This window comes from Austrofundulus limnaeus, unplaced genomic scaffold, assembly GCF_001266775.1.
Source record: "Austrofundulus limnaeus strain Quisiro unplaced genomic scaffold, Austrofundulus_limnaeus-1.0 Scaffold387, whole genome shotgun sequence".
Classification (NCBI taxonomy): domain Eukaryota; kingdom Metazoa; phylum Chordata; class Actinopteri; order Cyprinodontiformes; family Rivulidae; genus Austrofundulus; species Austrofundulus limnaeus.
In genome coordinates, this window is record NW_013952789.1 from 246,556 (window position 1) to 266,262 (window position 19,707).

The window sequence follows — 19,707 nt, forward strand, 5'->3', positions numbered from 1 at the left end:
TGTGTGTGTGTGTGTGTATATATATATATATATATAATATACTGCCCGTCCAAAAACACAGTGTCCGCCTGGATTTAACTAAGGTCTATGATGTGGGGTTGCTGCTGTTGGTCAGGTTCAGGTTCAGCAACAGTTTGTGCTCAAAGAATGAGCTCAGCTGACCTGAATAAACTGAATGAGCAGGTTGTTCCATCAATGATTGTTTCTTCTTTTCTCTGGATGGAAATAAATCTGGTGACATTGCAGAAGCTTATTAAAAACAATGCACAGCAAATGTGTGATGTAATCAAAGCTAAAGACAGTCCAATCCAATTTAACTGTGACCTTTTTTTTAATTATTATTATTTTATTTTATTTTTTATTTTTTTTGTGGTGATGTTTTTGGGCCTGGCAGTTGATAATGAAAAGTGCGTTACAAATTTAAATTCATTAATGTTTTTATTTCTAAAACCTAAACGGCCTACAGTATTTTTACAGTCTGGTTTGTAGTTGAAGTAAATGTTTATTAATATTGTCTAATGTTCCAACTCGTCAGAGATCATTGTAAACTGTTAAAGGACAGAGTTTGAGTCGGAGCACAGCTGCTGTGTTTGTCCACTGATTAAACTTTTCTGCCTTTTTGAACGAACTAATGTGTGAAATGTTTCCCCCCTGCTCTTTCACTCTTTCAGGGTTTTGATGAGTACATGAACCTGGTTCTAGATGATGCTGAAGAAATCCACATGAAGACTAAGAACAGAAAACCACTTGGTAAGAGCCCTTCTGACTGGATCCTGGTTTGGTCCTGGTGTTGACTTGTACAGTCATTGAACTCATTTTACACTTTACAACATTGTATAACAGAACCAATATTAATAAACTTTTATTTTGTTTATACTGTATATCTTTGTAATTATTCACTGAAGTTTCACATTTATTATCAAACCATCATTTGAGATGATGTAAGTTTATCAAAACGTTCAAGCATAAAAAAAGTCAATTTATTCTCTTCAACAAACTGAATCAAAAACCAAACTCAGAACTAAATCCAACAACAGCTTTATATAAAAAATGTAATTTAGATTTAAGATGAATAGTTTTACAAAGATGATGAGTGTTTCATTTGATTTGAACTCCTAAAATATCCTAAATGATTTCAAAAACAGTTAGAACTTTATTTGTATTCCTGGATTTTTGTCCTCTACAGTGACCAACGTAAAAAAACCTTCAAACGAAAATATTAAAAAATATTAATTTTTTAATAAAAGAACATGTTAAATACCAGCATCTACAGGAAAACTGGATATGAAATAAAACTTTGTGAATATTGTGAAAAGAAGGTTTGCTTTTAAAAGTCGATCAGTTTTTTCTGCTCAGCATCACGTCTTCTGATTATAACAATAAATGTTGTGAATATAAATCTTGGACACAAGGCTGACAGCTGTCAGGCTTCACAATCATTCTTTTATTTCGGTATTTGTTGCATCAGAGGCCAGCTTCTGCGGTGTTCAGAAAATGTTGGCTCCTGAGCAAACTGTGATGGTGGCCCTGGTGCTTTAAGTCTTGTCAGTTTTACAGTAAATGCTGAGTCATCACATTAGCTGTCTCTCAATTAATGGGTTGCAATCAGAGGTGTCAAAAGTATTCACATTCATTACTTAAGTAGAAGTATAGATACTAGGGTTTAAAATACTTTTTTTGGAAGTAGAAGTATCAACTCAAGCTTTTTACTCAAGTAAAAGTAAGAAAGTACTGATTTTAAAATTACTTAAAGTATAAAAGTAAACGTAATGAACACTTAAAAAAAACCATTAAGGATGAAAGCTTAGGCTGTGCCACAGGGTTAGCCCCCACCCCACACCCAATTTTCTTCTAAAGTCAGTAATGAGTATAATGTTAAATTAAAATGTTAATGTTGAAATTTTTTGAATTAAGACTGGCTTCAGCCATGATAATCTTCATTCTAGGCTACATACATCTGCTACAGTATGTCCTGCTGGAATGTGATGGGATTGTGTCATACAGGTGTGATAGTGATTTTAATCCAATAGGATGTCAAAATAGTATTTATTTACACTTCTCATCCAACCACAATCAAATTCACTCTATCCATGGGCTCCATGTATAGAGTTCTGTTTATTTTTTTCTGAAACAAGTCAAAGTTAAATAGAAATTAAAAACTTTTTGCATTTTTAAAAAGTAAGGAATAGAAAGTACAGATAATTGAATTAAAATGTAAAGGAGTAGAAGTAAAAAGTAGGCTAAAAAATAATTACTCCACTAAAGAATAAATAACCAAAATTTCTACTTAAGTAAAGTAACAGTATTTGTACTTAGTTACTTGACACCTCTGGTTGCAGTCAATGTAGACCGCTGTCGACCTGGGCTGTGAAATCAGACTGTAGTCTACAGAAGACGTATGTTTGTGTGACCAGGCGCTGCCTCGTTAATATGGTGATACGTTTTATATCACATGGCTTCAGCTGTGTTTTTCAAAGTATAACTTCATAAAATTAAGTTTCAATAGAAAAAAACGTTACGAGGAAATAAATAAAAAGCATTAATAATTTGGGTCAGCTCCAGTATCAGTAACTGCATTTTGTTTAACATCTCATTGCAAAAAAAAACGTTTTGTCAGCTAAACTTACATTTTTCAGTCCAAGATAACCTTCCAAACTCAACCATAAAAAAACAACAAACTGAAGATAAAACATCTGTTTTTCTGTTTAATCTGCTGACGGCGCAATGAATTCTACGAATCTGTCAGTCACGTAGGATACTTAGATGCAGCCTACGTTTGTCGGCTGCATGAGTAGGCGCCCACGAATTGGGATAGCCTAAGGCGCTGGGCAGTGATGTAGGCAGCCGACAAATGCGCCCCACGTCGGCTGCAAGCCCTGAATTGAGACCCAGCCATTATGTTTGATCTTAAAATACTGGGTCAAAAAATCCTTAGTTAGTCCAAATAGCTGCAGTCAGGCGGTGGGTGATACTGTTGTTCAGTGAGCTGTTGTGTTAAGCTGCTACAATGCAGTAAGTTTGTTTCACACACACACACACACACACACACAAAAAAAAAACACTGGTGCCACTGCTGCCTTGTACACTGCCTGTTCAGTCAAAGGCTTGTGTGTAGTCCTGTCTTTGTCTTTTAGAGAACAATACAAACATCCATATAAAATGATGTCGTATTTCAGGGTGTCGTTTATCTACAATGAATACAAACGAGGTCATGTTGAAGAATTATATTCTTGTTCTAACATTTGTGTTCCTCTCTGTTTTCTGAATTGATGTCTAACTCGTTCTGTCTGCTCATGTCTCTCAGGGAGGGTCATGTTGAAAGGAGACAACATCACTCTGCTGCAAAGTGTGTCCAACTAGAGACAGTGGAGACGCCTACAAGTCTACTTCTCCTTACAAAATACTTTTCCCTCTTTTGATATGTTGACAATGTTTGTGTTTAAATGACATGAATATTTTTCTCCTCTCTCTGCAAGAATAAAGTGTTTTTGTTTGTTTTTTTCTTAAAGTTTATTGTTTTCTTTTCAAAACGTCATTTAGGTTGATGGGCTGCACTGCCATCTGTCTGTAGACAGCATAAATGCATATCCTAATTTTGGTGAAATATAGGCTAGAAAATAGAAAATGCATCTAAAAGCATGCAGAAAGCTTTTTTGTGCTAAAAATATTACTAGAATAGAAGCCAGACTGAATACTTTTTATTTTGTACATAAAAGTTTGTGACATCAGTTTAAAGTCACTGAACTCCTCCTGTATGTATCGGTAACCGTTTTATTTAACAAAGAATAAGTAGCACAATTGTAACTCCGTTTGAAAAGAATTTAAAGTTAGTGATTAACTGGTAATTTTTATGTTTATTCAATGAAAAAAATTCACAAAAACATTTCAAATAAAAGAAAGGTAGCAGAAAGAAAAAAAATCTTATATCTGCCCCTATTTAAAAAATATATTAACTATAATAATAGTTTCAAACAATTACTAATTAATCATTGATAGTTATTAATGATTAATAATCATTTATAGTGGATTTGCAAAATCAAAAACTAAGCTGATAAAAGCTGTAGTGATGGGCACGCAGTGGAAAAATGAACAGCGTGATGACGTAAGTGCGTGCGTACGTTCACATCGTGTCCCTGTTCTGTTGACTGAGAAGCCCCTAGCGCGGACCTGCCAACGCCCGGTGTAGCGACTCCTACAGAGAAAACGGTACGGAAAATTACTTGATATATTTGATGTAAGTAGTGTGAAACTTAGCTCGTTGTTTAGTTTGGGACGTGTCAGCATTATTTTTTAACATTTGTTTGTGTTTAATGTGGGTAGAACTATTTCTGTGAGATCCAGCAACAGCATCCGCTACATATGGCTGAGCTTTTTTTTTTTTTTTTTTTACCCAGCAGGCTAACAGAGGAGGACAGTATTATTATCTGTTAAATCCAGTAAGCAGACTTTTCATCAGCACTCACCGGGTCACTGAACACAAATGTAGTTTGGGGACCAAAGACACTTGATATAGAAATGTTAGAAATAAAAAAACAAGTAATTAGCCGGTAAAGAAACCATAACAAGCGCAGGGTTAGCTGTTCAAATTAAAACCTGATCCCGGGTTTTGTTTGGATCGTGATGTTTAGATCCTAACTTACTGCTGCCATGAAACAAGGTCTAGTTTTGTTGGACAGAAATATATAAACAGTCACTGAGGACCGACAGGAAATAGGCCGGATGAGGCTGCAGGCAGCGATCATCTGTTCAATCCAGGTCAAATAATAAAACATGAGCTTACACTTTAAAGTGAATGTTTTTATATTTTCTCACTCCTTCACTGAACACAGCAGGGCCTGACGGTCATTATTTGCTCTATTTACACTGTAAGGGTCAAAGGTCAGGGCTTTTCTGCCTGAGCTGATGTTGATCAGCAATTTCTATTGCTGAAAAAAAGGGTAGTGATTTTTAGCAGGCACACACCCACATCACACTGAATTACTAAGTGAAGGTCATCTCCCTGCCCTGAATGGATGAGGTGTGGAAGGGTTAATGTTGTTCTTCTGTCTCTCCCTGACAGTGTTCAGATTTACCATCACAAACTGCTCCATAAGATGAGATAAACAACATCCTGTAGGACAACTGTTTGTTTCAAAACACAATGATGATGTTCATGTTTTAGAGGTCCTTAGTGGTCACAACGCTTCTGTCTCTTAATGTCTTTTTTTAAACAAAATATAACAACCCTTAATAGAAAGAACATAAACTTTAGAAGAGCATATTTACAGATAGCTGGCTGCTTCTTCTTATTTTATATTAAAGGTAATTGATTTTGTCTTCAGACGTGGCTGATTGATGAGGTTTTTGATAAATTGTATTTTCTATTTACTTAAAATTAGGGATACACCAATTGCCTTCATTTTTGGAAATCGGCTGATATGCAGGTCAGATCGGTGGAAAAGATTAATTTCTTATCTACCTCCACAAAAATCTGAAAATCAGCCACTGTCCCCTTTAGCTCTGCTGTGAGCACTACCTAATGTTCAGTTAAAACCAGTTTTAAGGGTGTTGTTTGTTGTTTTTCAGTAAAATAAGACTGGAACATGAAGGTGTATTGTGACCTTATAACACCTGATTGGTCAGAAAACTTGTATTGGTGCACCCCTGCTTAAAATGATGCTTTCTGTAATTATGACTGAAGTTCTCTGAAAAAATGGGTAAAATGGCTTCTTCAGGCAGGGGTTCTTGTTAATCTAAAAGATTAGTGTTTTTCTAAGGTCTGCGTGTAGACTCAGGTGTACTTGCTGTCAGGCTCAAATCTTTGTTTGGTTTCTCCTGAATATTCAGTTGAATCTAAAAGGGAACCGGTGGAGCTGTAAGTTATGTGCTTGTTGAAGTACTGGTGTGTGTTTTTAGTTTCAACCTTCAGCCTGATTGTGGTCCTTCATTGAGCGTTACCCCACCCCCACATGGTGCTGCAGAGCTCTGCGGTGCCTCGGTGCTGCTGACATACTCTAGTGGAGGAGAAACGAGCTGAAATCTGTAAAAACATCGGCTCGTTGTTTGAAAATTGGTTGGTTTCCATCTGACAGCTTCAGGTTCAAAATCCTGGTTTGTGGGTCACTGTCAGGGCCTGCTGTAGAGAAGAGCAAGGTCATTTTCGTTAGATGACACTAAAGAAAAGAATCAACCCACTGTCAGCTGGGTTAGATTTCTTGGATTAGCTTACTCATGAGGCAAAGGAAGAAGTATGTGGTACTTTAGAACGTTGATCCATACAGGAGAAGCAGATGGAAGGAAAGACTAACCAGAGCTGTGCCTGCAGACAGGAGACACATCCAGACTTTCACCTGCCTGAAAATGAAGAATTAAAAAAAACTTGATAGGAAATAAAAGCCACAGACACGTCCCTCATTGTTTCTGTTGATCAGGAGGAAGTTACTTACTGTCTGGGTCGATTGCAGGGGTCAACGTCAGGACAGTGTCCAGGTTGTCCAAGAGACAACGTCTTGACAGAATCAGGTTGTCCACCAAAACTGTTGGTTTTCTGCAACCTTTCCAATAATAAGAAGACAGAAATCTCAAGAAGAATATGATTTAAAGTACTGTATTTTGTGCTACATACAAAGTTTACTTTTTAGAAAAACAGTCAGCCAGGTTGTGGACCACCTGGACTCTTTCAGGAGGTTTTCTGCCTGCTCTGTGTTGACAGCTTGGGACAGACCTCAGGGGGATCCTGCCTCAAACATAGAAATCTGCAGTGTGGTATAAAGTACCACAAGGTGATACTTGAGTAAAAGTACAAGTATCTTGCCAAAAAATTACTTAAAATCTCCTTTAGGAATATTACTTGAGTAAGGTCGTATTCACACCTGACACATTTGGTCCGCTTTAAATGGACCAGAGTTCATTTCCAGCATTGGTCCGGACCTTTTGTGCAGGTGTGAATACACTCGTGAACTCTGGTGCGGATCAAACAACCGGACCAAGACCTGCTTTTTGAGGTGGTCTCGGTCCGCTTCCAAACTGCGGTTCACCTCAGTTCGCTTCTGGTGTGAATACAGACCAGACTCCAACTGAACCAACTGCATAAAACATGCGCCTTTTTGGACTTCACAGGCCATCGTTGCTGAGCTAAATAAACTGAAATCATACCTGTTTCATCGTGTCCTGCTTAGCAGCTCTGCTGTCAGCATGTAGTGGGTCAGAACACGCAGAGCACCTCGTCTCCTTTGGGTTACAGTACACATTTATTGACGTCGCTCCAAAATTAGAATTTCATCATGAAACCACCATTAAATTAGCTGCTTTTGATACTTTAAATGCTATTGCAGCTGTACTAACAGCATAAATGTGCACATCAGAACCGCAGCATGCAGGACTTTCATGTTTTTTTCTGGCTCAGTGCGCTCAGTCCCGCCCCGTCCTTTCTGTCCAGTGGGAGCAATGATCATCAGTCTCATGGCTTTGTTTACAAGTTATAGTTCGTTTGCAAAAAAGCACAATGTGAATGCAAACCGCACTAAACGAAAAAAATAAAGTCCACTTTTGGTCCGGACCAAACAAGCGGACCAAAGGACTTTCCTGGTGTGAATACAGCCTTAAAGTCTTAAAATATCGGATATTTTTTGTACTTATGTATTAAAAGTAAAAGTATTATGAGCAGTTAGATTTTCTGTAAGGACATTTATTAGGAGGTGACCTCCCCAAAATGCAGAAATAACTATATTGTATTAAAATAATTAATTTATGTTAAATTTAAGATGCACTAGTCTAGCTGTTTCAGTTTACATACAAACTGTATATCAAGGCTGCTCAAACCTTTTCTCCAAAATGAAAATCTGTCTGAGGCCTGCGACCAAATGCAATAATATAATTCATGAAATACAAATACTTAAGGACAGGCCTTTTATTTTATTGATTATTTCCTGCTGGAGTGTGACATGATTTGTGTACAAACTAATACGCTATCAGAATTTTATATATTTATACTTCTCATTCAACCACAGTTAAATTCACTCTATCTAGGAGGTGCAATTTATATGGATAGTATTTATTTTTTACAATAGTATATATTTTTTACAATAAGAAGCTGGAATGAAAACAAGCAAAAAATGAAATAAAAGTAACAACTTTCTACTTCTTGCCTTTTTTAAAAAATGTAAGGAGTAAAAAAATACAGATAATTGTGTGAAAATGTAAGAAGTAGAAGTTAAAAGTAGGCTGAAAAATAATTACTCAAGTAAAGTACAGATTTGTATCAAATTTAAAATTGTTATCCAAAATCACCCCAAGATTCATAATAAAAACACAGTCTGAGTCCAAAGGGCCAACAGCACTGTTTAATCCTGCCAGTTGGTCTGATTTTCCAAATGTCAGAACCTCTGTTTTATCTTCATTTAAACGAAGAAAATTTAGCTCCATCCAGGATTTAACATCCCTTAGACAGGTTCTGCAGGTTCTCAGTCCTCTGAGCTCCATCAGATCTCAAAGGCAAAGATTTGAATGTCATCTGCATAAAAATGAAAAGATACATCATATTTCCTGAAAATGGACCCCAGAGGAAGTAAATAAATAGAAAACAAAATGGGGCCCAATATTGAGTCTAGAGGAACCCCGCATCCAAGAGGGGCCTCTGATGACAGAAACTCCCCAATTCGAACAGAAAACTTCCTGTCCGGTAAATAGGACTCAAACCATTTAAGAACGTTGCCTTTCACACCAACAAACTGTTCCAAACGTGATAATAAAACTCCATGATCCACCGTGTCGAATGCAGCAGTGAGGTCAAGAAGAATTAAAACAGCAGAGGAACCAGAATCAACAGTTAAAAGCAAGTCATTGCACACCCTGAGAAGTGCTGTTTCTGTACTATGGCGTGACCTAAAACCAGATGGAAACTTTTCATGAATATCATACAGCTCTAAGTGGTCCTGCAACTGAAGATAAACCACCTTCTCCAAAATTTTAGAAAGAAAAGGCAGCTTTGAATCTGGCCTAACGTTTGACAGAACATTAGCGTCCAAATTATTATTATTATTATTATTCATGTATTTGCCAATTGGATGGATCTCTTCATATTTAAAAAAAAATTGTGCTGGAACGAAAATGGTTCGGTTTGTTTTTTTGTTTTTTTTTTTGCTCTGAACCCATAGCAGAAATACATCAACACAATACTTCTGTATTTGTTAATTTATCACAAGGCTAATCGTCATCGCAATATTAAGAACTGTCATTGCACATCACAGGTTTTCCTAATATTGTGCGGCCCTAGTAGAAATGTTGCATACACACAAAAACAGTTGTTTGCGCCAGAATCCACGTCAGTATGTATCAAAACTAACATTGCGTGAAATACAGTATATGCATGCATATATGCTGTGAATGTGCAGACAGCCACGCAAAGTTTTTATGTTGACAGTTTTTTTTACCACAAAGTCCTGAATCTGAACAAAATCCGCAGAAATAAGGATTAAATTTACTCAAATGTATAAGAAGTACTCTATTCTGTTTCCTGGATGTAAGGAGCGTCTGAACACGGTGTTATTTTTTTAGTTTGAGCTTTTATTGTTTAAACCTGGTTAATGAAACTGAGCCTCATTTAACCTCAGACAAGAAAACAGAGCAGCCTGAAAAGTTTTATCACCTGTAGATATGAACACATGTTAGAGAGTGCAGGGCTGTGAGACTCACACAGCTGAGCAGAATAAAATGTGTGAGTTGTCCAAGAAGAAGCTCAGCTGTGATGATTCCTCAGGTCCATAAGATGCAGACATATGTTCCTAAATGGCTGCATGAAGTTGAGTAAGAATGTCAGCTGTTGTGCTGCAGGATGACATCACCACAAGCAGAATTGGGAGCCAGCGTGTTTTTTGGTATCACACTGACCAAAAAGCATATTTTACATCTTGTCGCCGAGCCGAGCCATGCAGCTGACTGAGAGACTTCACGATTCCAAAATCCAAGTCCCACACCACAGCAGAAACTCTGCATCAAGTCAAACACATTTTTACACCACACTACTTATTTAAAAACTTTTCTCACTCACTCTTCATTTAATTCATCATTTCCCTGTATCTAGAAATCATTTCTGATCATGCAGAGAGGACAAGCTGAGGAGATGTACACATGTTGAACATATTTACATCCATTTACATGTTTAAATGGAGGCGTGTCAGGAGGAGTTAGGCTGGGCTATCTTGAAAAATAAAAAAATGTAAATATATAGATATAAAAATAAAATCTCAGATTATACAGATTTTCTTCATTTTTCTGTCTTAAATAGAAATTACAACTTACAGAAAATATTTTCGAAGACTTTCATTTTATTTGAATCGTCCCTTCTGGGAGTTGATCTGAATACAAAGTGCAACTAAATACAAGCTATAAAACATGCTTGTAAAACAAGATGGCATGTCCTGCAATTGTAAACAATGAAAAATAGTTTAGGTTGAACAACAGTGTAAACAAAATTAAACAGTCCTGTTTAAAAGAAATATTCATTGCAAAGTCARCAAATACATTCTTGATATCTTTATATGTAAATTTGTGGCAAGGAAGACAAGCCTGTCCCCTACATCTGGCTGTAGGCATGCCCTGAGGCAGGTAACAGTGCCCCTCCCACACTAAGAACCCTCTCTGTTGGGGCATTTGTAGCAGGACACAGAGAAGTTTCCTGGCCAGGTGACTGAGGTTGTGGTGTTTCCACCACAGAAGTGCATCAGTGTCTGGGTCTGCCTCGAGGGTCAGCAGGTAGGTTGCCAGCTCAGTCTCTGTTTTTGTAGCCTCTGATTGGTGAGGAGATGACTCTGGCACATTTTTTGAAGAAGGCACCAAAGCCTGTTCTTCTCTGCACAGCTGGAGCAGGCAGATGTGGAGCACTTATATTATCAGGCAGACATCCATTCAGTGACAGCTCTTTTTATGTGTTCCACCCTGTCTGGATCAATGTAGGTTGTCCAGAACCATCAGTGAGCCCATGTCTAAGAGTTCATCGTTTACGTGGTCGCTGTATTTATTATTTAGGTACTGCTGCATGCTCTTTTGCTTCTGTGAATTCTGTGTCTTCATCCTGTGCCTGCAGGAGACTGTCTTTGAGCAAATGCAGCACTGGTTTAATGTAGGATACGCTGACACAAGCCTCACCAGACAGAGCATCAGTGAAGTCTTGGAGTATGTCCTGCTAAGTGAGCACAAGATGCCGGCTTTTCTTGTCTGAACCCAGGACATGAACTGCTTCACAAATATCTGCATCACTTTCTGCTGTGAATCCCCTCTAGTTGAGAACTCGGTTATTAGTTGATGAGGGGGCAGACCAAGCTAAGCCTGTACTGTTGGGCGGCTGTGGCGGAGTGGTTAGGGGAGTCGTTCTGGAACCGGAAGGTTGCCACTTCAATCCCCCCGGCCAGCTGTCCCAGTTGTTGTGTCCTTGGGCAAGACACTTCACCCCTTGAGTGTCCTGGATGGATAGAAAAGCACTATAAAAGTACAGTCCATTTACCATTTACTTCAGACATCTCTCTGCTTTTGTTCCAAATATAGGTAAAGAAAGCAGCAGCCTTTTTACAGACAAAAACAAAGGACTTTGTCAGCGACAACAAAATCTGGTTGTCCGCTAACATCTTTGGTTGTCCTTTCGAAAAATGGCAAAATAATCAAGAAAATGTAATTTGATTACTGTATATTCTGTATACAACCCTTACTATATACAAATGTTCTTAGTCAGCTTGAGTGACAATTTCAGGAGCTGCTTGAGTAAGAAAATTGTGATAATCGAGACTGGACGATATGAAAATATAAAACGTGATTTTATTTTATTTTTTTGTCATATCGCCCTGCCGTACCCCAACCACTGTCTTCTCTGTCCGTTCAGCTGACAGTGTTTTCAGCTGTAAACTCCACGGTTCTTCATGACAATAAAAGCTCAGACAGTATTGTTCTGTGATAAATAATTGAACTAACAAGTTTTCTTTGTGTTGCAGGTGTTGAATGAGTGGTGCAGACTGTAAAACGCAGCTATGCAGACCATCAAGTGTGTTGTAGTTGGAGACGGTGCTGTGGGTAAAACCTGCCTGCTCATATCCTACACCACAAACAAGTTCCCATCTGAATATGTACCGACGGTATGTATGTGTGTGTGTGTGACACACAAAAACTCTGACAGACCACGTCCACTTCTGTAGATTCAGACTGTACTTAGAGAAGATTTGTAAAACCTGTGCAATGTTTTCTATTAAAAACGTTCAGATGTTCTTGAATGTGATTTGACAGTGATTTACTTTGGCTAACATAGCCCCTTTAACAGTCAGTTAGGTGGGTTTAACAATCTAAGGAAGCCAGCAGATTGCGTTGAATCACTTCGTCATCCGTCTCAGTCGTTGTGTCCTTGGGCAAGACACTTCATCTGCCTTGCCTGTTGATGGTGGTCAGAGGGTCCGGTGGTGTCGGTGCATGGCATTCTCACCTCTGTCAGTGAGCCCCAAGGCAGCTGTGGCTACAGTGTAGCTTACCATCATCAGTGTGTGAGTGTGCGCGTGTCTGTAAGTGTAAAGTGCCTGTGTGACTGCTTTGTAGTACTATATATGTTCAGTCTATTTACCACAATTTTGGATGTGATGTGCAGCTAATAATAAAGACAGTTTGATTATTATTATTGTCTGTGTCTAACCTGAGTTTGTTTTGTGATTGGCAGGTGTTTGATAACTATGCTGTAACCGTAATGATTGGGGGTGAACCCTACACCCTGGGCCTGTTTGATACAGCAGGTACGTCATTTCTGGCAAGACTTCAGAATCTTGTGAAGTGAAATGAGAAATTTGTTCAAATCCACCGTCATCAAACTGATGTGACGCTCCAGTTTGTGGTGCCTTCATCAGATGATCGGTGATGTTAACTGAATGAGCCAAGTGTTTGAGTTAAACATTTGATTTAATTACAGGTCAGGAGGACTACGACAGGTTACGTCCTCTGAGTTATCCCCAGACAGACGTCTTCCTTGTCTGTTTTTCAGTCGTGTCTCCATCCTCTTTTGAAAATGTCAAAGAAAAGGTACGTTTGTCTGCATTTACTGAATTATTGTCTAAAATAAAATAGACTTTCATGTTCAAATATGAGCTGAATGTGATCTGAAGGCAACAGTGTGTGTTTCCCTAAAATTAGATAAGGAGGGTCCCCCCCACCTCCACCCATTGACCCCCCCACACACACACACACACACACACACACATTCACACAACACAACTAAATCTCCCTACAAGCTATCCCAGACAGATCAATCTATAGAAACTAATCAGTGCTTTCAATCACATTCATACGCTGATGGGATACACATCAGAGGCAGTGGGGGGTGCAGTGTCTTGCCCAGAGACACTTTGACATGTGACTGAATAGTGGTGGAACCGGACCACCAACTCTCTGATTAGAGGACAACTCCCTTAACCCCTCAGCCACAGCTGCCCTAAATAAATAATAAAAATGACGTCTAAATAACAAACACTAATAACATTTAAAATAAGTGTCTGTACCTAAAAGAAAGTCTTAATTTGTGCAACCAGTACTTATCCTTTTTATTTATTTATTTATTTATTTATTTATTTATTTATTTATTTATTTATTTATTTATTTTTGACTACAGGACAAGTTACAAAACAGAAGTTTCAACCTGTTTTTTTTTTAGTAACACTGATTAAAATACCAGCCCTTATATACTACATGTCGATCTATCAACCTCTCCATTCCCTTCAGCAGGAAGGATTTTAAGCTGATGGGTCTGAAAGATTTTGCTTCTCTGTATGTTGGTTTGCCAGGTTTGGGCAGAAAGACAATCTTTGCTGTCCTCCACTCGACTGGTACATAACTGTTTGCTAGACAAGCAACATACTGTATATTCTAGTTATTGTGTCCAGAAGCAATTCCAGTCCTCTTTTGAAGAGCTGGAAAAATACCATCTGGACCGCAAGCTTTGAATGGGTCAAACATTAATCACCCATTTTACTTTGTCTTTGGTAATAATACTTGCAGCTCTGCTCCAGTCGCTCTCTGTTGGATTTGAGTTAGCAACTGTGACAGGCTGTTCAGTCTCTTCTGCCCCAGGAAAGTGCTGAACACACTTGTCTGTGTGACTGTGCAATCCTTCTGATGGAACAATGAAGGATAGATAGTTGACTGGATCATTTTTGAGAAGTTTGTAAAGCTTAGAATAGCCACTAGGTCTTTTAACATCTTCACAAAACTTTGTCTAAAAAAGTCTCTTGCACTCCCTTAAAACACTTTTATGCTACATTTACACCAAACATGTTTTGAGCATCAGGAGCATCTGGTTTACATGCAAAGTCAATGGTGGACGTGCATCTATGGGCGTCTAGAAAACGAGCAACACGTCTGGTGCATTTGGAGCAGCGTGGTTTGAAGCAGTGCACACGTCATGAGCGTTTTCCGTGGGTGCGGCACGTCCAAAGCGTCCGACGTGTGAGTTCTGAACTTTTGCTGCTCGACGCGTAGCATCAACCAATCAGAGAGACTCTACACAGTGACGTACTGGTGACGAGCCAGAAATACTGGAAGCCCGGGAAATCGGATCACACAAACAATGGAGGAAAAACTGATAGTCCGATCATTTGTGATCATTCCAGTGTCCGTTATTGTGATAGAAATAAAAAGGACTTTGCCTGGAGGACGATTAGTGAGGAAGTCGGCATGTTTGGTAAGTTATCGAAACTACTGTTAAAAAGGCTCCTCCTATCGCACGTCTAAAGAAGCGCATCTGCATTCACATCAAATGCCGCTGTCCTCACTGGACACCAGCATCGAGATGCGTGCGTTTTGAGATTTTTGAGGGCGCGCAACACGTTTGGTGTAAATGTAACATTAAAGTGATTGCAGGACTGCACATACTGTTCTCACCTGGATTTACTTGGTTGGGATCTGTATCTTACTGCCTTGCGGAGGCCAGGCAACTCTGGAGTCCACCAGGCCGGCTGCTTTGACAGCCTCCAGACTTTCTCCAGACTTATGGGCAGTTTGCTTGTGACCTTTGTCTCAATGTCTTGCACAGTTTTGATCCTGGTAATTCTCCCACCCATCAACTGGGATAAACTGCTGATAAACGGATTCCAGTCAGTATTTTTCAGGTTTCTATTAGTGACTGGGTGTGGGGACATCTCTCAGTCACATATTTTGTTTACCAAGTCCATAAACCCGACAGTTATATCGATGACCTCCTCCCTATTAACAGTTTGGAAGGTAGGTACACTGCCCTGATTAAAGACTAGCAGATCTTCTGTCAGTAAGTATTCTAACAGAGATCTTCCTCGAGGGTTAATATCAGAGCTCCCCCAGCAAATATGATGGGAGTTGGCTTCACAACCAATGAGTACCGGGAGGCCCTTTTCTTTAGCATAATTGACTGTTGCCATACACTCCTGTGATGGAGGTGGCTGCTGTGAATCAAACAGCAGATAAACAGAGGCTGCAATGATCGGTCTGGATTTACCATTTGCCTGAATGTCCAACTGCACTGCTACAGCATCACCTGTTGTTAGGTGGGGCAGTGCTGTGTGTCTCATGCCTCTTTTCAGGGCTACTGCTGCTCACATCACATAGAAGCGTGCCCCCAGGGAATCCCAGGTCTTGTACCATAGACTTAACTATCCAAGGTTCCTGGATAATGGCTATGCCTGTCTGCATCCTGCTAAGGATCTTTACAATGATGCAAGTTGCTCTGTATAAATTACCTCATCCCTAAAACTACAGAGATTAGGACCCTTTTCTCCATYAGAGGACAACATGTCAGTGTCCTCATCATCTGGAAACCCCAGCACGTGAGGCCCCAACCACTCCCTGATGGGGTGCAGTCATGGGGCTACACTCAGACTGGGTACTCCCTTTCAAGACAGCCTGTTGTTAGGGTTGGGTATTGAAAGGGTTTATTTCGATACTGGTGCTAAATTGATACTTTCAAAACGGTACCAGTTCCTAAACGGTATTTAAATCGGTACTTTGAAAATAAATAAATAAAACACTCACACAGAGGTTTATGAAGCAATGACTATTTGAGTCAAAGTCAAACTTGAAATTGACCAACATTGTTAACTTAAAACCATTAATAATTTGTCTTTGCACCAAATATTCTTAAAGCATTTGTTTTAGGTGGAAGTTTCTGCATCTTATTTTGTAATGTGACACCGCACTTTGGACCGTTTTGCTTTCGACACCTTGACTATAATATATAATATATAACTGTTAACTGCAGCGGCACCTGTTTAGCCCCTCTCCATGAACTTGGCTCTACTCGATTCACTTTGGGTCGGGTCGGTTCTGCTCAGAGTCTGTGTGTCTCCATGCAGTTGGTGTGATAATGTGCGGACCGTCTGCAGCRGCTTCAGCTGTTGTGTTAAAAATAATAATAAAATTAAAAAGCCGTTGTGGTCTTACCGTTCTGACTTAACATTTATTTATTTATTTATTTATTTATTTATTTATTTATTTATTTATTTATTTATTTTCACAGTGTTATTTATTATTTAGTGCTTGTGTAACTGTGGGCGGCCAGTTTGTTGGAAATCTCCCGTGATCTGCTCAGCTTCATCTCCTTCACCTCTCTCCAGGTTTTTTTTATAAGTTCTGCCTTTCCCAAAAAGGCAGTTTTATTTCACCATGTTGTCGTATTGCGCTGCACGCTCTCTTTCCTAAACAAAAGCAGCTCTCTCCAGGAGGAAATTTGCTGTCAGTCAATCCAAGAGTTAATCCACAGGCAGAATTCTGCTGACGTTAAAATCGTGCTGTACTCCCATCTACCTGAACCAACGGAGAGGAGGTTCTGAGACAGCGCGGCTGTGGAGCGCGCTTGGAGACACATTGGGCCGAGACCAAGCCGAGTTGAACCGCGTCCGTGGAGATTGTGTGTCAAGGCTGTCACTGTTAACAGTGAACACCAGAGGGCGCAAATGAACCGCTGTCTTTGAGGCACCGAAGTTAGAGTTGTGTTTCGGTCTGTGTACTACCGTGGATGTTCGCCCCAGTGCCAAACTGGAACCGAGTTTTGGTACCCAACCTTACCTATTGTACATATTTTTGTCATCATTACCTCATCCCAAGTAGTTACTGCAGAACCTGACAATTTATTTTATCTATTACTCAATTAATCGACAGAAAAATCAATAGATTTATCGATTACTAAAATAGTCGTTAGCTGCAGCCCTACTTACAAGTTAATATAGTATTAGAGCTGGGTTTCTGCACAGCTGAGAGTTTAGGCTGGCAGTACAGTAAAGCTTGTGTTTCTATGTGAGAATCGTAAATAAAATTAGATTGGAGGTGGTCTAGTTGAGGTTGTGTACAACAGCATTTTTTTACAAGATTAAAGCAATGTCTGTTTTACTTTATCTATAATAAAGCTTTTCTGTCCAAGTGTGTTTATCTGGGGTTTGTTCCTCCAGTGGGTTCCAGAGATCACCCACCACTGTCCAAAGACGCCCTTCCTCCTAGTTGGGACTCAGATCGACTTGCGTGATGACCCCTCCACTATAGAGAAGCTGGCCAAGAACAAGCAGAAGCCAATCACTCCAGAGACGGCTGAGAAGCTGGCAAGAGACCTAAAGGCTGTGAAATACGTTGAGTGCTCAGCCCTCACACAGGTAACGGTTCATGTTTCACCTGAATGGCAAGAAGTGAGGAAGTGGAGGAAAGAGGAACATGTCTGTATCCCTTCATGCATGTTTTAGATCAGTTTTCTGCTGCATGTTAGACTTTTCTAACTTGGTATTTAGCAGTTTTCCTTCAGCGCTATCAGAGGGGTTGGTTTATGGGACTTCAGTGGCAGAATGATCAGGACTTGGTCTCATACAGTCTGAAAACAAAAGAAGCTGAGGCGTAACCTTCACCTCCCTGCTCTGCTCCTTCCTTCCTTCTTTACTTCCCATGGTGCTGGTGATGTCACTTCCTGTTTCCTGTACTCTGTTCCAGCCTCACTGCAGCTTCTTCCTGTCTCTGCAGCACTGCATGCATGTCTTCCTCAAACAGCCCTGTTCCATGTTCCTCTTCTCCTTCCTCATCCGTCCTTCTGTCTGTGTGCTAACACTTCTCTGTCCTCTTTTGTCGTTGTAGCGTGGGCTGAAGAATGTTTTTGACGAAGCTATCCTAGCTGCTCTAGAACCGCCAGAGACTCAAAGAAAGAGGAAATGCTGTGTATTTTAATCTGCCTGTGACACTGCTCGGATTATTACTCCTTTTTCTTACCACTCTTCTTCTTTTTCCCCGTAACTCATCACATTTTCTGGTATAAAACCTGAAGAGTCTCAGTTTCTTGTACTGGGCGTGTAGTTACTTTACAGCTGGATAAAAGACTGCAGTCTGCTCTGGTCCTGACCCACAACCTAAAATGTCACAATAGCCTGAAACTCAGCTCATCAGAGCGTCCATTTCTAACACTTGGGAAATTAAAATGCTGTTTAATTTGGCAGAAATAAAATCTAATTTACACTGGATGCTGTTCTGCTCCGGTCTGACCTCCACAGTAACCACACAACCATTATAATCTCTTAGAGTAATTACACTGGCTCTGCAGGGTGGCGGCGAACTGACAATAATTCACCTAAACTAGATTCAATCCTATTTTTGCTGGAGCTGCAAGCAAACAACAGCAGATTTGAAGCAGAGCAGATCTGCATGTAGTTCAAGTTCAGGGTTATAGTCCATCAGAATTACATTAAAGGGATGTTCAGATCTTTCTGAAGAAGGGCTCTGTGTAGACGATATACAAATTATATCTGCTGTAGATGGATCCGTGAACAACTTTGTTTTAGGAGAAGGAGTTTACTTCTGGGATTATCAACGTACTAAGAGCTGGTCTAAACACAATAGTCACTTGTCAACACTAACAGATCTTTAAATGGCTCCAATTTCCAAACTTTCATAAGTACTCAGTTTCAGATTCAATTCTTTATTCATTTCATTAAAACAAAACAAATAATTTTATGTACAATATACAATAAAAAGAAAAATGAGAGAAAAAATATATACGGATACTCGAGTAAATGCTCTTTTATAGACTAATTTAAATCACAGTCAGGTCACATTACACTTAATGTACATGGAATTCAGGAGTTGTTTAGAAACACAAACAGAAGCTAGCTGTAGCCATGAAGCTAGCCATAGTCCACAGACCGGTCTCATGAGAGTCTAATATTTCTGGTAGAACATTCTTGGGATGTGACCGTGATGTTCAAAGGTTTCTACTTTAGTATCTAAACCAACCAGAATGAAAAGTTGAAGATGAATTTGTTTTAAAGTTTAAAAAATTCAGTTTGTTGGTGACTCTGTTCATCGGTACAGTTGATGCGAGGGGATTTAAGACTAAAGTGATCCTGGTCCTGCCCTGACTAGCTCTTAGCTCATCAGTCCGTCAGACTTAAACTTTGTTTTCAAACTGAGTTTTTCACAGATCTATGTACAGCAGGTAAGATATTTCTTGTTGATGAACTGTTTGAAGCCCACCTCTGGCAGATGTGATGGTGTTTAAAGCTCAGAGCTGAAACCTGAATCTTAGCTCTGATTTATTTGGGCACACCTTGTTGATTCCTGATGATGGTGGGCCATTACCAGTGATGTGGATCAAGCAATGTTTGTCCAGACTAATTTATTATTATTATTATTATTATTATTATTATTATTATTATTATTATTATTATTATTATTCATGTATTTGCCAATTGGATGGATCTCTTCATATTT

General features: G+C 39.3%; 2 protein-coding genes across 4 annotated transcripts in view; both read left to right on the top strand.

The window, feature by feature from the left end:
- The window catches only part of snrpe (small nuclear ribonucleoprotein polypeptide E), a gene marked incomplete in the record, with an annotated part of 6,223 nt that extends 2,721 nt beyond the window's left edge, over nt 1-3,502 (top strand). The window contains 2 exon segments of the mRNA XM_014023698.1: nt 672-750; nt 3,305-3,502. Coding sequence (XP_013879152.1) covers nt 672-750; nt 3,305-3,360 — 135 coding nt within the window.
- A 599-nt stretch (nt 3,503-4,101) lies between these two features.
- LOC106528512 (cell division control protein 42 homolog) overlaps nt 4,102-19,707 on the top strand; it is a 17,942-nt gene continuing 2,336 nt past the window's right edge. The window contains exons 1-6 of one of the 3 annotated variants that reach the window (XM_014023697.1): nt 4,102-4,206; nt 11,961-12,101; nt 12,671-12,743; nt 12,917-13,026; nt 17,415-17,612; nt 18,082-19,632. In XM_014023697.1, coding sequence (XP_013879151.1) covers nt 11,997-12,101; nt 12,671-12,743; nt 12,917-13,026; nt 17,415-17,612; nt 18,082-18,171 — 576 coding nt within the window. In that variant the 5' untranslated portion in view covers nt 4,102-4,206; nt 11,961-11,996 and the 3' untranslated portion in view covers nt 18,172-19,632. Of the gene's footprint in view, nt 4,235-11,960; nt 12,102-12,670; nt 12,744-12,916; nt 13,027-17,414; nt 17,613-18,081; nt 19,633-19,707 lie in introns of those variants that run through there. The other 2 variants (XM_014023695.1, XM_014023696.1) reach the window with 2 other exon arrangements.